At 46.7% G+C, this 18,315-nt stretch overlaps 1 protein-coding gene across 8 annotated transcripts in view; it reads left to right on the top strand.

Annotated features, from left to right (window-relative positions):
• Positions 1 to 10,444, top strand: part of Nipal3 (NIPA-like domain containing 3) — a 52,168-nt gene extending 41,724 nt beyond the window's left edge. For 4 of the 8 annotated variants that reach the window (XM_030253854.1, NM_001361484.1, XM_006539231.1 and 1 more), the window contains one exon: positions 677 to 4,357. Coding sequence is in view for 5 of the 8 variants with exons in the window: in NM_001361484.1 (NP_001348413.1) it covers positions 677 to 876 (200 nt within the window). In the remaining 3 variants the exon portion in view is untranslated. Of the gene's footprint in view, positions 1 to 676; positions 4,358 to 5,843 lie in introns of those variants that run through there. The other 4 variants (XM_006539230.4, XM_030253855.1, XR_003955032.1 and 1 more) reach the window with 3 other exon arrangements.
• The last annotated feature ends 7,871 nt before the right edge of the window (positions 10,445 to 18,315 follow it).

The following is an 18,315-nucleotide window of genomic DNA, read 5'->3' as shown; positions in this document are numbered from 1 at the left end:
GAAACAGCTCTTTAAGCCAGGCGTGGAGATGCATGCCTACAGCGCAACATGTGGGAGGCCAAGGTTATTAGTTCAAGGCCAGCCTGATGTCCATAGAAAGTTCCAGGGCAGCCAGGGTTAAATAGTGAGACACACACACACACACACACACACACACACACACACACGTACGTCTCTAAAAACAGTAGTTAACACAACAGCAACAACAGCAACAAAACCAAACTAGGGGCTTTGTTTCCTCCTATGTGTAAATTTAAAACCAACATCAGCGTGTCCTAAACTATGGGAATCACACCTCACCCTGCATATAGATACGGAGTGAAGGTCAATTAACAAACATTCCCTCCACCCATCCCAGTGTTGGGTATCCAGGCTGCAAAAGTCACCCTCTTTATTTCCTCGATGGGGAAAAACTCTCTGAATTCTGAGTTATTTCAGCAACGTGGCATCTAGCACACCTAGGCACCGTGTTCTGTCCTGTCCACCTGCCACCCGGGATACACACCTCCCTTCCTCCAGTGTACGTGTGAATAGATCCTCTTAAGTCTAAGACATCTGGGAAGCAGGAACGCGCTTGATCAGCCCATCAGCTCTGGTGGCTCTGAGGTGGGGAGAGAGGGAGGGAAGTACAGCGGCCCTTCCCACTCAATGACTGGGCACATGGATGTCATTTCAGGTATGCAGGACATGCATGCCAAAGGGACAACGGTCCAGCCTGACCTCAAAGCTTCTTTTTCCTACGGAGCCTTGGAAAGCAACGACAGCATTTCTGAGCTCTACACCCCGGCCACACTGCCCGTCATGCAGGAGGAGCACAGCTCCAGGAGCACCCCTGGGGTTCCCTACCGCGTCCTGGAGCACACCAAGAAGGAATGACCGGCCTCCCTTTGGGGTGTCACTGCCCGGAGGTCACCCATGGTTCCGTTCTTCATTGCCCAAACTGCCTTTCAAGTATCCTGGTTTCAAACGGAGAACTCTGTGCAAGATGGCCTTGCAAGGCCCCTGTCTCTCGGGCAGAGAAGCCATTCGATGACCTTGGCTTTGGAAATTTCAAATAGTAGGGGGAGAATCCCAGGTGGGCTATGTGGCCGGTTATGCTAGTGGGAGTTGAAACCATTTTACCTCCTTGGACAGTCAGTGAGCGTCAGGTAACGGTCACAGGTTCCACACATTTCCTTGGAGTAAAAGCAAGACAGAGTGAGTCTGCCCCCTCTTTGCAAATCCAGCAAAAGGCTGGCGACCTCCACCGTTGGTCTTCCTCTACCCAGCACGCATGTCTCAGCTCTACCTAGTTCACTCACCATTCTGTAACTCTGAGGACACTGCTGTCCCTTTTGTCAACCCTGTGTGGAAAAAGCTGTCGTTTGCACCTTCCTGGCGGACATGGACCTTCCCATCGCCTGGGTCCATCTGTGAAGACCGGGCGGTGTCTACTGGGTCTGCTCTGAAAACTGGCTTCGTTCCAGTCCTTAGAGATTATTCCATTGCTTCCTCTCTCCAAAGAAGCCGAGAGAACAGAGGCAGAGGGGGACAGGAGCGGGGGTGGGGGTGGGGTGTGTGTGGGGGTGGGCCGCTTTCAGCCCACTCTGTTTCCGGCTAATTAGAAAGGTTGGAAGAGTCGGAGCCTCCTGAAGATCCACTTCAGCCTCCTCCCCGTCCTCCCCTTAGTCTCCCGCTAGCTAAGCCTCAGCTGCAATTTCACAGCCTGGTTCAGGCAGAACAGGCATTTTCACACACAGGTCTGCAGCTTTCTTCCTGTTTATTCCGTGAGTGGCCTCCCCCTCGCCCTCCCCCCCTCCCCAACCAATGCACACACTTGAGAGTAGCTGGCAAAGGCTTGCAGGCTTTGACAGGCATTAGAATTCCAGAGGAGTTTGTTTAAAATGTAAGTTCCTTGCGCCAACTGGAGTGACCTGGGTCAGTGGGCTTGGGATGGGACCCAACGGCCTGCATCAGCTCGGAGATCTGAGCCCCAGAGAGCAGAGAGCAGACCCCCTCAGAAGCCTTCTCACGGACCACTAATTCCCAAGGGACCACGCGGCCCAGAAGGTTTAAACCTCCAGTTTCTTACCCTCTCAGGGCTTTATAGGCAATCTATATGGGCTCTTCGGACCTGTGGCAGTCCCTACCCAGTGAACACCACTGGAGAGTGGCAGTGTTAATAGGTCAGTGTTTGATATGCCGTCCTCGGCATGTCTCTTCACGCCCAAACAGTGCTCTGACTTCAGAACTCTGCCATCTGCTACAGAGCCTACAACCACTTCTGTATTTCTTCTTGACCATGTCTGTATTGTGGCTCGCATGCCTGAGGTTGAAATGGGAACAGAGAAAGGGCTCTTCAACTCAGCCCAACAGCAGTAGGCCCCGGGTGCTTTTCTGAGGTCCTGGGGGCTGTTTTACCATATATCTCTCACCCACAAAGCTCCAAGCATTATACATAGTTCTGCCCACCAGGACTGCAGGGGGACGGACACACCAGGAACCTTGGGCAGGGCAGGCTGTGTGGCAGAGAGGCATAGCCTCACGGAGGTTTGCCATAAGGCTAAGCCCTGAACTCAATAGTTGTTCCGATTGGAAACGATTTCCATGCAATCATGGTGGAAATATAGCTAAGATTAGAGAAGTGGGTGATCACATGCTCCCCCTGAAAGGAAATGGGCTGCTCTGGAAAATCAGGGGTGGGAACCAGGGTTGCCAAAGAGCCCAGGGATGTGATAAAAGATGAAGGTCAAAAGACAAGCAGTCTTTTGAAGCACAGTGGCTCACACCCGTCACTTGGAAGACATTATTCTTTCCTTCAGGAGAATAGCCGCAAATTCTAGGCTAACCTGGACTACCAAGTGAGACCCTGTCTCAAAACAAGATTGGCAGCAAAGATAATCATAAAGGAGGTGTGATTGGCTGGCAGAGGCAAGTATCCCAGAGGACGTGGGAGCTACTGAAGAGTCACAAGGAAGATGGTAACAGAGTCAACACCTATTGGGAAGGAGACCCTGTTCTGTGGCAGCAGAGAAAGCTGGAGCAAGAAGTCACCTTTCAGGGTCAGACTCCAGGCCCCTAAGATTAAAGAATTAAAGCTTCTGTTCTGATCGCTGGTAGGGATTGGGACGTGGGTGGTGTACGCAAAGAAGTAAGCAGGTTTCTGTGTGGCAAACCGGGGCTGGCACCCAAAGTTTTGGCATGGTATGTATGCCCAGCCTTGCTCTGCCCCTTCCCTGTTCCCGTGGGCTGTTTAGCCGTGGCCAGCCTGAGATACAGGTGCACTGTAACTGCAGGTGATACAGAAGAGGTAGGCAGTGCCACCCAGGAACTGCTTCCTGGGGCCTGGGCAGCTTGATGGCTTTCAGGTTGGGGACAGTAGCTACCATCATACAAAAAGAGCCATGAGGGATGAGCAGAAAGGCCTTTGAGGTCCTGAATGGAGATGGGGCAGGGCAGTCAGGCAGTGGGAGACTGGAGTCCCCCCACAGTCCTAGATGCCCTGCTTGGCCCCAGGAGTCACTGGATTTTCAGCTCACAGCAGGGCTGCCCTGTTGGTAGAATGAGGAAGGGGGAGACCAACTTTCTACCCACAACCCCCTGTTTTCCCTCATGGCTCTGACATCACCCACCCACTCCTATCCTTCTCCACCCCTTACCCTGAAGCCAGGCATTCAGTCTGTAGCCCAGGCTGATCTTGAAATCTCAGTCCTCTTGCCTCCACCTCTGGAGTGCCGGGATTGCAGGTGTGTACTACTGTGTCCAGCTCCCATCGGAACTCCCCTGGCCACATTAAATGCCACAGGGCCTCTCTCCCAGCCACAAAGGCACTCCAACAGGGGCATCAACCATGGGATGGAACTTCATTTGTTCCCTTGTCTTCCTCCCCAAACCCCGATCCGAATCTCTGTTCTGCGGGTTGGGTTCCAGATTAGACATTAGAACAGATGTGATTGCACACTGCTGCTTTCAGAGGTGGGGTCCTGACTCCACGCTGTGGCCTGATGGTTCTCACACTCTCAGCACTAAGGTTTGGGGTTCATCATGGACCTGAGTACTGGGGGTCGGGGGGAGGTTGCCTTTCCAGTGGACCTAGCCAGCTTGAGGGTATTGTGGGAATAGACGCAGGTGGCCATCAGAGAAGGACTGGGCCCTGCTCACCCTGCAGGCTTGCAGATTTCAAATGTGACCCAACTCTAACTGACACCGAAACCACCCTGTAAATGAAGTCACTCTAGAACATAGTCTCTGTAGATGCTTATATTTTGTTAAATGTCAAAACTAACACAGCATGTGTTATTTTGCAGAAGTGTGTATACTGTGTGCAGATAACATTGTAAAGCGGTATTTAATTAAAAATCCAAGCAGTTCTTGCAGAGTTCGGGTCCTGTGTTGCACTAATACTTCAGCAGCTGTCTAGTAGAATGGTCCATGTCATTTCTGTCTTGTCATCCCCACGTGACTGCTGGCCACTCTAAATATGGCTAGTGTGCCCAAGAAACTAATTTTATACTTTGCATGTGCACACATGTGAATACATGCATGCCCCATGAGTGGAGTTCAGAGGACTTTGGGGTTCAGTTCTCTCCTTTCCCCATGTGGGGTCCAGGCATCAAACTGGGGTCATTAGGCTTGGCAGCAAGTGCCCTTACCTGCTAAGCCATCTCATTAGCCCCAAAATGTGTCACCACTAAGCCACACCCCTGCATAGTTCCTCCCTGTTACTGCGCTAACATACCATGGTCAAAGCAATGCATGCAAGTCCGTTTATTCTGGCTTATGGCTCTGGAGAGGTGAGAGTCCATCGTGGTGGGGAGGCAATGGCAGTAGAACAGGAAGTCGAGTCTTCACATCAGGAAGCAGAGAGAGCAAACAGGAAGTGGGGCCTGTTTAAAACCTTCTTCTAGAAAGCCTCTACCTCCTACAGGTTCCAGAACCTCTTCAAAGAGCACCCAACTGGGGACTAAGGGTTCAAATATCAAATATTTCTGTCAAATTACTACAACTCCCAAGTCCCATTCTTCCTCCTCCTCTTCCTCTTCTTCTTCTTCCTCTTCCCCCTCCTCTTCATCACCACCACCACCATCATCCATTGTAGAATAAATTCAGCTTTATGTGGACAAAGATTGTGCCTGGCACAGCAGGCCCAGTGTTCTGTTGTGGGTATATTAAATCTCAAAACAAGGGCTGGAGAGATGGCTCAGTGGTTAAGAACACTGGCTGTTCTTCCAGAGGAGGTCATGAATTCAATTCCCAGCAACCACATGGTGGCTCACAACTATCTTTAACAAGATCCAATCAATGCCTCTTCTAGTGTGTCTGAAGACAACTACAGTGTACTCATATACATAAAATAAATAAATTTTTAAAAATTCTCAAAACACACCAAGCAGAATGTCAGCTGGTAAATACAAAGTGAGTACAGGCCGAGAGACAGAATTTTCTTTCTCATTGTGGCGCCACGAGGTGTTCATTCCTAGAACAGACTGTTTCTCTGCAGGCCCCTAGTGTGGAGGATGATGGCAGGCCACGCCACAAGGCACTGAGAACAGCACCCTCCCTTCCCCAGAAGTCTCAGCCATGCTCTCTAGAAGTGCTCAGACCTTCCTCTCTCAGGTTGCTTTTTTTTTTTAAGACTTTATTATTATTATTATATCTAAGTACACTGTAGCTGTCTTCAGATGCACCAGAAGAGGGCGTCAGATCTCATTACGGATGGTTGGGAGCCACCATGTGGTTGCTGGGATTTGAACTCAGGACCTTTGGAAGAGCAGTCAGTGCTCTTAACCACTGAGCTATCTCTCCAGCCCTGCTTTCTAGTTAGAAACAAATAAAACCTCTAAGTCCTGTTTAAATCCCCCCAGGTGTGTTTGATCACAGAAATGGAGCTGGGCTAGTAGCCCCTGTGCTGACCATACAGCGTTCCAGTGCCAGCCACATCCACTGTGGAGGATGCTCAGGAAGCTGGGGAGCCATGTCTTATTACACTGCCAAAAAGTTACTGAATATAATTCTATCAAGATGCTCAAGACGTGGGGCTGGTGGCTGGAGAGAAGGCACCAAGTTTAAGAGAGCTTACTGCTCTTGAAGAGGACCTGGGTTTGGTTCCCAGCACCCACACAGCAGTTCACAGTCATAGGTAACTCCAATTCCAGAAAAAAAACCCAACGCCTTTTTCTGGCCTCTGAGGGCACTGCACCCATGAGGTGCACAGAAAAAATACAGACAAACACCCATCCACATAAGATAAAAATGATCTCTCTCTTTTTTAATGTTTAAGTTGGTCTGGGAATGCAGCCTGTTTGGTAGTGGGTTTGCTTAGCACTAAGCCTTTGGTTTGGTTCCACATAAACTAAGCATGAGCGGCTACACCTGCAATCCCAGCATTAGGGAGGGAAGGCTGGGGGATCAGGAGATTGGGGTTATCAATTGCAAGTTCCAGGCCAGCCTGAAATACTCGAGACCCTCTTAAGTTGGGCATGGCAGGCAGTTCAGGGCCAGTGAGAGAGGGCTCAGCTGGGAAAGATGGCTGCCACCAAGCTTGCTCTCTTCTGCTGCTGGCTTCCACTGGCAAGTGCATCCCTTCACTGGCATTAGAGCCTGCTTCTTCAGCATTTTGATAAATACTGAAGACATCTAGCCTCATGGACTGAACAACTGTTGCATTCTTGAACTTTTCATAGGTAGAGAGTCATTGTTGGACTAGCTGAACCACAGCCTATAAGCTACTGCAATAAATCCCATATATATGTATATGGGGGATCTAGATGGATATATATATATATATATATATATATATATATATAGAGAGAGAGAGAGAGACAGAGACAGAGACAGAGAGAGAGAGAGGAATATAGATAGAAAATACTGTTATGGTTTGTATATGATGCTTGGTCCAGATAGTGGCATTATTGAAAGGTGTGGCCTCGTTGGAGAGGTGTGTCACTGTGGGTGTGGGCTTTAAGAGCCTCATCCTAGCTGCCTGGAAGTCAGTATTTTGCTAGCAGCCTTCAGATGAAGATGTAGAACTCTCAGCTCCTCCTGCACTATGCCTGCCTGGATGCTGCCATGCCTTGATGATAATGGACTGCACCTCTGAACCTATAAGCCAGTCCCAATTAAATGTTGTCCTTATAAGACTTGCCTTGGTCATGGTGTCTGTTCACAGCAGTAAAACCCTAAGACAAATACACTCAGGTTTTTGCTGCTTTGTTAGTGGAGATGTTTGTTTGCCAAACATGGTTGCTCAAACCTGAATCTTAGCACTAAGGAGGCAGAGGCAGGAGGAGTGATCTTTGAGGTCACCCTGGGCCACATAACGAGTTCCAGGCCAGCCTGGGTTACAATAACATCCTGGCTCAAAGAAAGTCTATTTTTACCCCATTTTATGTATATGATTGAATTATCTCTATGTAGGTGTTTATATATGTAGTTTATGTACATAATTAGTGTCTCATGGTTTCTGAATTTTGACTCATCATTTAAAAGATCTGTGACAGTCACTCAGTTTTTCTCTCTGTACAGTGCAAGATGTAGATCCAAACGTAGCCCATGCAGATGGCCACCAGGATATCCTAACACCTGGAATGAATACAAAGCTCTGCCCTAATGAACTAAACACCATGTACATCTCTTGGGGACTCTAGCTTGTGTCCCATCATACATAATAACACACTACATGAACTACTGAAGCTTTCCAGCTCTAATGGTTGCTAAGACTAAAGCTTGAGGAAAGGTTCCTGGGTAAACTAGTTGTGTTTCTCCTGTCTGTGACAAAGTATTGAGTTTGAGACCAATCTGGGCCACACAGAGTTCAAGGCCAGCCTGTACCCAAAGAGATTCTGCCTCTCAAAAAAAAAAAAAAAAAAGGAATTGACCATATGATCCTGGAATTCCATTTCCAGATTTATATAGAAAAAAAAATGAAAACGATCATTTTTTAAAATTGTGTTTATTAGCCGGGCAGTGGTGGCTGGCTCATGCCTTTAATACCAGCGTTCAGGAGGCAGAGGCAAGTGGATCTCTGTGAGTTCAAGGCCAGCCTGGTTTACAGAGCAAGTTCTAGGACAGCCAGAGCTACACAGAGAAACCCTGTCTCAAAAAAAAAAAAAAAAGTGCTTGTTTTTCTATCATGTGTATGAGTGATTTGTCTCCATGAATGGATGTATACCACACGTATGTAAATCCCCTGGAACTGGAGGTGCAGATGGTTGTGAGCTGCCTTGTGGGTGCTGGGACTTGAGCCCAGATCCTCTAGGGAAAGCAACCAGTGCTCTTAACCCCTGAGCCATCTCTTCAGGCTCCCAAAGCAGGATCTTAGACAGATGTTTGCATCTACAATAAAAGCTGTGTGTTGTAGCTGGGCGTGGTGGCCCATGTCTTTAATCCCAGCACTCGGGAGGCAGAGGCAGGTGGATTTCTGAGTTTGAGGCCAGCCTGGTCTACAAAGTGAGTTCCAGGACAGCCAGGGCTATACAGAGAAACCCTGTCTTGAAAAACCAAAAACCAAAAAAAAAAAAAAAAAAAAAAAAAAAAAGCTGTGTGTTGGGAATGTAAGAGAGTGGCAGAGCACTCTGCTAGCTTGTGCTTAGATGGAGTCTAAATCCCCAGCACTATGAAACAACCTGCCGTGCCCTTCCATGATGATGGGTTGAACAAAGTGTCCTGTAGTGTATGGTGGACTAGCCTTCAACCTGAGAAAGGACATTCCACGTGTGATACAACACAGTCATGAGCCTGGAAGATACTCTGCTAAGTGACTAAACAGGACACAGCAGGGCACATATATGGTCCCATGTCCATGAGGTTCCCTGGAGTGCTGACACTCACGAAGGCAGATAGCAGATGACCACTGAGCTGGGGACAAAGCTTGTTCTAGTTTCATCCTGTTCCTGGGATAAAACTTAAAACTTTCTGACTAAAAGGAAGAAAAGGGTTTGTTTCCGTCTTAACACTCCCAGGTCACAGTGAGGGAAATCGAGGCAGGATTGCTTGCTGTTCCGTGCATTACCTCCAACCAGGAAACTCACAGGCAAAAAAAAAAAAAAAAAAAAAAACAAAAAAAAACAAAAACAAAAACAAAACAAAACAAAAACCAACAGAGACAGTGGAGGATGCGGCTTGCTAGTTCACTCACAGCCTCATGCTTAGCTAGCTTCTTTTATCGCCCAGGACCACTGACCTAGGAATAGCTCCGCCCACGGTGGACTGGACCCTCCTACATCAGCTAATAATCAAGAGGGTCTCCCACAGACATGCCCGTGGGCCAATCTGATCTAAGTTGTTTCTTGACTGAGGCTTCTTCTCAGATGACTTCTCAAGAGGTACAAGGTCCTCATTGCTCACAGAAAAGTCCTAGGGGACCCTGGGATATTAGCACACACCGTTGTTCCCTCAAGGGAAGGAGTGCGTAACCTGTTATCCTCCCAGAAGGCTGAGAGCAGATCTGTTTTCTAGCCTGGTGACTTTTGTGTTATCTGTATAACCCTCCCTGAGGCCCTGATTATAGCTTGCTGTTCTCAGTCAATCTATAGAATTTAGCTATATGGAGGGTGCCACGTATACTTTACAAAAAGTTTCTTTTCTTTCTTTCTTTCTTTTTTAAGATTTATTTATCTAAACACACCAGAAGAGGGCATCAGATCCTATTGCAGATGTTTGTGAGCCACCATGTGGTTGCTGGAATTGAACTCAGGACCTCTGGAAGAGCAGTCAGTGCTCTTAACCGCTGAGCCATCTCTCCAGCCTACAAAGAGTTTCTATGTAGTCACGTCCAATCTTTTTTTAGCTTACTTTGTTCCTCAGAGAGATTTATGCATGCTTTATTGTGCACAGGGATTGAGTTAATTACCACAAGAAAAGTTATCACCCAAGTTGTGCTGTGCTTAAATATGCCTGAAATAAACCACTTGGGATCTGACTTCAGAAGTTTGAAACAACACTAGCTACTTAGTCTTACTGAACTGAAATACCTTCTTGCCTCTTACAGATCATCACTCTGGTGGCCATGGAGGTTGTAGAGACATCACCACCACCACACACACACACACACACACACACACACACAACTCTAGTATGTGTCAAACTGATACTTAAAGCCAACGTGACATACCTCAATTGATTGAGCAATTGCCTCGCATGCCCAGAGCCCTGAGTTCTATCCCCAGCAATGCATAAACCGAGTAACTTACTTAAAATACTTAAAGGTCTTTAGGGTTGGAGGGGGGTGCAGCTCAATGACAGAGCATGCACAATGGATTCCATTCCCAGTACCAAAAATAAACAAAAACAGCTAAATAATTATGCCAGTTGTTTATATAGTTACCTATCTGCTCAACCTGAGCAAATCTCATATTTTTCCATGTATTTATTTCATACATGTATATGGTATGTGTGTGTGTGCATGTATGTGTGCATATATATGTGTATGTTGTATGCATGTGTATGTGTGTGTACATGTGTATGTGTATATATGTGTGTGTGTGTGTGTATGTGGGGGCGGGGGAGGGGGACTCTTCTATGCCGCAGCACATGTTTGGGGCCAGAGGACAACCTGCAGGAGTCGGTTCTCTTCTTCTACCACGTGGGTTCCAGAGACTGAGCTCAGGTCTCCAAGCCTGGCAGCAGATACTTTATCTGTTCCCCTCCCTGGCCTTAAACCTCTTACTTTTTTTTTTTTTTTCTTCAAGACAAGGTTTCTCTGTGTAGCCTTGGCTGTCCTGGAACTCTCTCTGTAGACCAGGCTGGCCTCAAACTCAGAAATCGCCTGCCTCTGCCTCCTGAGTGCTGGGATTAAAGGTGTGTGCCACCACGCCCAGCTAGACCTCTTACTTTTAAAGCCTAGTTACTTTTCATTTTAACAGAGAGACAAAAGTACCTCCTGCATCAGATGGTTTTGAGACTCCAATAACTGTTTCCAGAAGTTTCTAGAGGAATATAAACTCTTAATTAAAAGCTGCTTGATTGGTAACTGTTAAATTTTTATCTTAAAGAAATACAAAGAGTCTTGGGTGAGTTCGAGGCCAGCCTGATCTACAGAATGAGTCCAGGACAGCCAGGGCTATACAGAGAAACCCAGTCTCGAAAAACAAAAACAAACAAACAAACAAACAAAAAACAAAACAAACAAACAAACACAAAAAAATCATGCCCCGTAGAGCACAAAGCAATCACATTTAACAGCTGTGGACAAATTGAAGCAGCCCCATATCCCACACCTGGGACTAAAACAAGAAACATATTCATTCATACAGCATAACTGGGTTTCCAAAGAAACTGAAATTCTCACTGAAAGGTCTACTTGCTTGAGACTCAGGGACAGCTCCATCGACTGCAACAGTTCACATGTCCTCTACTTTCTTTGCTTTTGGACAGTGTCCTCAGGTAACCCTGAACTTCCAATCTTCCTGCCTCCACGTCCCAATCAAGGAGATGCCAAGAGGTCATTGTCATTCCTGCCTATTACAACTTTCCTACAAGTGGCTGGAATTATGAATATCCGGGCATTCCGTTCTAGAGAATAAAACTACACGTATCAGAACCGTTTCTATTAACAAATAACTAAATACAAGCTACAATCTGACTAGGTATGATGGGAGAGGCAGGTGAACCTCTTTAAGTTCGAGGCTAGCCTGGACTACATAGAGAGGTCCAGGCCAGCCAGGGGCTCTATAGTAAAACCCTGACTTTTAAAAAAGGAAAGAGAGAGAGAACCTGGAAATATATGTAATATGATATATATACATATCCGTATATAATTGTATTTATTTGAAGTGTTGGGGAAAATGGAGCCTTAATTTGTGTGCCTGCACTCACACACCTGCCTGCCATGGCACACTGCACCTGGAGAGGTCAGGAGTCTGCTTTTGACTTCCATCTTGCTGTGTCAGGGTTTCCCTTGGTTTTTGCCTCACCCTACTCCAAGTTAGCCCATCTGCAAGCTTCAAGCGGATCCTTCTGTCTCTGCCGCCCACCTCACCGAGGGAATTCTGGGATAAGAGATGGGCACTACTGCACCCAGCTTTTTACATAGGTTCTGGGGACCCAACTCATCAGGTTTGTGCAGCCAGGACCTTGACCGGCTCAGCTGTCTTTCCAGCATGATTTTTTTAAAGCCACGGGTGAAAAATAATTAGAAAAATGAGGTGTAATAACTCACACTTGTAATTCAGCACTCTGGAGCCAGAGGCAGGAGGATTACCTTAGTTTGAGGCCAGTCTAAACGACACAGTGTGTTCCAACAGAACATAAAACAAAATTTTGAGTGTCACAGGCTGACAGGATGGCTCAGAGGGCCAGGGGCCTTGTCACTAAGCCTGATACCTAAGTTCAATTCCTGGGACTCATGTGGTAGAAAGAGAAAACTGACTCAAGTTGTATACAGAGAGAGAGAGAGAGAGAGAGAGAGAAAGAGAGAGAAACTGACTCAAGTTGTATACAGAGAGAGAGAGAGAGAATGTAGAACCATAGAAAATAGGCAGTGGTGGTGTGCACCTTTAATCCCAGCACTGGGGTGGGGGTAGGGGGGTAGAGGCAGGCGGATTTCTGAGTTGGAGGCCAGCCTGGTCTACAAAGTGAGTTCCAGGACAGCCAGGGCTACACAGAGAAACCCTGTCTTGAAAAAACCAAACAGAAACAAAAACAAAAAACAAAAAAAGACAAAAAGAAAAGAAAAGAAAGCTTTGCATCTTAATGCACACTTGTAATCTCAGCACTGGGGAGCTGGGGCAGGGAGACTGCAAGTTCAAGGTCAGCCTGGAGTGCTACCTTAACAAAAAGGAAAAGTTGGCTGGAGAGATGGCCCCACAGTTAGGAGCACCTGCTGCTCTTACAGGGAACCCAGAGGGGTTCTAGCACCCACACGGCAGCCATTATCTGTAATTCCAGTTCTAGAGTATCTGATGCCCTCTTCTGGCCTCCATAGGTACTGCATGCACATTTTGTGTGTGTGTGTGTGTGTGTGTGTGTGTGTGTGTGTGTGTGTGTGTGTGTGTGTGTGTTCATATACACATACATACTGTGGTGGTTTGAATAAGAATGGCCCCCAGAGGCTCGCAGATTTGAATGCTTATTCACCGGGGAGTCATACTAATAGGAAGTGTGGCCTCGTTGGAAGAAATGTGTCACCCAGAGTGAGGTTTCAGACGCTCAAACCAGTCCAGTGTCTCTCTCTTCCTGCTGCCTGCCGAACTCCCGGCTATCTCTCCAGCACCATGTCAGCCTGCATGCCGATATGTTCCTGCCATGAAGATAATGGATTAACCGCTGGAACTGTAAGCCAGTCTCAAGTTAATGTTTTCCTTTGTAAGAGTTGTTGTGGTCATGGATTCTCTTCACAGCAATAGAACACTAAGACAAACACTCATGTCTTTTTTTTAAAATGGACATCACTACAGTCACTATTAATTAGACTTAGTAAGTGAAAAAATATCTCAAAGTAGATACAGCAAAATACAAAACATGTACTTAAAGAGATTTCAACAACTGGACAGTGGTGACCCACACCTTTAATCCCAGCACTCAGGAAGCAGAGGCAGATGGACCTCTGAGTCCAGCCTGGCCTACAGTGCAAGTTCCAGGATGGCCAAGGTTATACAGAGAAACCCTGTCTTGAAAAACAAAATAAAAGAAGCAAAACAGAACAAAACAAAAGATTTCAACAGGGAAACCACGGAGGGAAACCTTTGAACAAATGCAGTTTGTTGTACTCAGTCACGCCGCTGTAATCACTCAGTAAACTTGGGCGGTTTCCCCTGAGGAGCAGCTAGGGACAGCTCACCCATCCCCCCCATGATCCAGACACTGCTGTTGTTAGCTTTCTGTCTGTAGAAGAGGAACTGGAAAGCCTCACTCGCGGAGGATGCGGGCCCTGGGAGGGGCGGGCCCTGGGAGGGGCGGGCCCTGGGAGGGACGGGCCCTATAGGCACCTACAATGGGTCCTTCATTTCCTAAGAAGTTTGTGCAAGTTCGCGCTCTTTGTCCTGCTGTCCTCTGCCGGAACTCTGAAACAAACGTGGATGCAATAATGTAAAAGGCAGTCACCGAATGCTTAATTATACAAATGGAAGTTCTCAGGAAACCCTGAATCTACCAATTAGCTAAATAATTGCCCAGGGTGAAGTTTTAGCTCATCATTTTAAAATATTTTAAAATAAAATTTGGAACACAAGGAAGTACTGATTGGCATTAAGCAAATAGAGGGGAGGTCCAAATTGAATAATTCCAACAGTAAGTCTAATTATAAAGAGGAAATATACCCAAATATTGAAGAATGGCTAGCTCTACAGTTGACTTTAGTTTTCTTATTATCATTTGCTTTCAAATTATCTATAAAGGCCAAGTCTAATTTTGATAATAAGAACATTTAAAATATCCCAAGTCTACAGAATGCATCTCCAAACCAACATTAAAGTGGTGCCATTAAGAAACCACTGGGTATGGGCTGGAGAGATAGCTCAGTGGTTAAGAGCACTAGCTGCTCTTCCAGAGGTCCTGAGTTCAAATCCCAGCAGCCACATGGTAGCTCACAACCATCTGTGGTGCGATCTGACTCCCTCTTCTGGAGTGTCTGAAGACAGCTACAGTGTACTTATATATAATAAATAAATAATCTTAAAACAGGTGAGATAAGTTCAGTGGGTAAAAATGGCTGCTGCCAAGCTTGACAACCTGAGTTCGATTCCCGGGTCCTACAGTGTGGAAAGCATCAACTCCTGAAAGTTAATGTCTGCTCTTCATAGAGCTGCACACCATGGGATGTGCACACACATGTACACCAAAATAAATAAGTGAATATATTTATATAAATATATATAAATAAATATATATAAATCTCTGATCGCATTGGGGCTCCTCATGAGAAAACAACTGAGTCCCCAGGAAAAGTAGATACAGGGTAGGTTACCAGGGAGACAGGTTCATTTCAGGAGCTTTATCTAAAGTATGTAGTGGATCATGAATTTAAGCAGGTAGCACAGGCAGGTAGTTGGGGGATAAAGGGTGGAGGTGGTGTGGTTGGGGCAGTTTTGATTTGTAGAGTTCAAGCAGTCCAGCTTCCACCCAGCCTTCCAGCTTCCTTTCTCAGTGCTCTCTCTCTCTCTCTCTCTCTCTCTCTCTCTCTCTCTCTCTTACTCTCTCTTACACATACACACACACACACACACACCCCAGCAGTGGCAGCAGTAGCAGCAGTAGCAGCAGCAGCTTCCTCCTTCCCCTTTTTTTTTCCACTGTGATTGAGCCCTTATTGTCTACCAGCACCAGGTACTGTTATAGAAGCTGGGGCCTCCTCATCAAATGGACCAGTCCTGTGCCTGTTCTAAACCCCTTCTCTTCTGAAGCCAACATCCCACATGCCATTGCCATCTTCAGAGTTACTTCCAGGTCCATAATGGCTGCTGCACCTCCAGCTGCCATGTTCACAGGCTAGATAGAGCAACAGAGGAATAGCAAAAGCCAACGAGCGGGCCTTACAGTTCAAACAGGCTCCATTTGTCCACTCCTTATCGGATAAAAAGGAAAAAAAAATTAACTCAGGGGCTGGAGCTGTAGCTCAGTTGGTCGTGTTTGCTTAGATATATGAAGCCTTGAGTTCCACTCCCAGCGTGTCACCAATCAGGTGTGGTAGTGCACAGATGTCATCCCAGGAGTGGAGCAAGCAGGAGGGTCAAAAGTTCAAGGGAATCATCAGCTATGTAGAGGGTTCATAGCCAGCCTGGGCTGGAGAGAGTGGGAAAGAAAAAGACAAGGAAAAGCTTTGGTTCTGTCAGTCAACTAAAAGAACCAAAACATAATCTTTCAGCTGATGGGTATATGAGATCTTTCCAACCTGGAGATAATATGCATGGGTAAACACACCCAGAGAATTCTTAGACAAGTCTCTTTTAAATAAATAAATAAATAAATAAATAAATAAATAAAAAAAAGGTGTGGGGTATTTACATGTATATTCATGAACTTGCATGCAAATTCCTTCTTGTGTTTGGGAAGGCCCAGGGACATCAAAGTCTTCCTCAATCGCTTTTCACTTCACTCACTAAGGCAGGGTCTCCCAGTTGAACAGAGAGTACACCTAATGCAGCTGGTCTGGCTAGCCAGCTTGCTCCAGAGATCTTCCGTCTCAGTCTTCAGAGTGCTGGACTATAGGTCAGGGCCACGCCCCCTCAGAATTCTCAGGAGTGTGAGGTGAGGGATCGAACACCAATGCTCACACCAGGGCAATAAATACTTTACTCACTGACCCATCTCCCTACCCTCATTCTTTCTTTTTATTTGGAGGAGGGGAGATGGAATTTCTGGGTCACCAGTTAGGCATTCATTTGGTTGATAAAATGGCAAAGCATCTCTGGAGACAGCCACAGGCTTTAGATTCTCCCAGCAGACCCATCAAGGATACTTTCCGTGTATTGACTGCTTAAGCCATGCACATCGGATGAGAACTTCGGAAATGAGATTGCACATCCGGAAAGTTTCCTGCAGGAGCTGTATCAAGTCATCGACTAACAGGCTCTCCTTGAGTTTTGTGGGACAGGGGCCGCTTATCAACCTTAGTCCCAGTTTCAATGGATCAAGAGATCCTTTTCCCTCGGCCTGTAACCCAAACCACGGAGATGAGGCGAGGAAAGGTGCCCTGGGAAACGGGAGTCCGTGCCGAGCTCATTCATAGCAAGTATTCCTTACCCACAATGCCCATCACCTCGCCAGACACAACAGGAAGAGGAAGGATGTGGAAGATTCCGCTCCTGGTCTCTTAATCTCTTGATCTCAGTCTCATTCACAATACAGGCAACAACTCTTCCTTTGATGCAAAGGCAGACTCACGGGTCTGACGTCAAGCTTTTGACCTTTGACCTTTGCGTTCCATTCTGCCTACTCTCTCTGGGATGCCTTGCCTGAGCCAGAGTACAGGGGACTCATGGAAGCCGCGTAGACAGGTCAGCTCCACTGTGAGCAAATCAGGAGCTACAGTGATGGAGGAACCAGCCAGAAACTTCCTGGCACGAGAACCTGCCTCTCCCGCTTCTCCCGTGCCTGAGACTGAATGCATGACCCAGAACTAGACTGTTGGAATATTCCACGCCCCCTCTCAAGAGAGAGATTTAAAGATGCGACATAACCAAACCTACACCAGTGAGATACTGGGTGTAACTTTTGCTGTCAGCATGGAGGAAGAAAACAGTTAAGAGATAGAGAGAAAGGGGGACGAGCCAGTGGTGTAGCTTGAGCCCCTGGGTCCAGCCATTCCTGAAGCCTCAGGCTTTCCTGTTAGGTCATCCAGCGTGCACATCCTCCAGTGTGCTTTATTTTATGTGTTGGACTACAAGGAGAGAGGTTGGGGGTGAGGATTGAGGGGAGGAGGATGGAGAGAGGAGAGAGAATGGCCAGTAAGACTTGGAAAGATAGGGTTCTGTCTGTCTACATGTCAATGTGCCCCTGTGGTCACTAATTGGGCAATGCCCCCTCCCATCTGACTACCTACAGAAGCCCTCCTCAGGCACTTGTACCACCTTCTCTCTCTACTTGCCAGCACATCACTGGTACATGTAACCTTTCACAACCACTGTCTCCTCTCTCTTGGTAGGCTCCTTGATCTTATGAGCTCAACCCCCAGCACAGGGCCTTCATAACCATTGGGAAATAATAACCAATGCAAGCTGGAGCCAGGCTTTTAACTTAGAATGGCTCCAAGCCCTTCCTAAGGCTCCCGGAGCTCATTCATTCCTGAGCAGGGGTAGAGAATGCAGCAGTTCCCACACACACTGACTTAGAACTCCATCATGTGTGTGCTACATATACACGTCTGTGTATGTGTGCACAAATCTGCATGTACACACATACACATGCATACTTGTGTGCTTGTGCACATATGACTGTGGGGGTAAGAAGCTGGCCACATTTACTCTTTATTGCATATTTTGAGACGCAATTTCTCACTGAACCCAGTATTTAGCCAACTGAGTCACCTCAGAAACTGAGTTCAGAGAATCTTTCTTTCTTTTTTTTTAAGATTTATTTATTTATTATTATATGTAAGTACACTGTAGCTGTCTTCAGACACTCCAGAAGAGGGAGTCAGATCTCATTACAGATGGTTGTGAGCCACCGTGTGGTTGCTGAGATTTGAACTCAGGATCTTTGGAAGAGCAGTCAGTGCTCTTAACCATCTAGCCATCTCACCAGCCCAAGGGGAAACATTTCTATGCTTCTTGATGTGAGTATAGAAGTCACTCTCCATAATTCTTTGATGAAAAAGTGAAGAACTTGACGTGTTAAGTCAAGTTTAATCAGGAGCCTCAGGGTGGAAAGCTGCAGAAACTTCCTAAAGCAAAAGGGATACAA

This window comes from Mus musculus, chromosome 4 (genome assembly GCF_000001635.26).
Source record: "Mus musculus strain C57BL/6J chromosome 4, GRCm38.p6 C57BL/6J".
Classification (NCBI taxonomy): Eukaryota; Metazoa; Chordata; class Mammalia; order Rodentia; family Muridae; genus Mus; species Mus musculus.
Note: the sequence above shows the minus strand (reverse complement) of the source record. Positions and strands in the feature narration are given on the sequence as shown.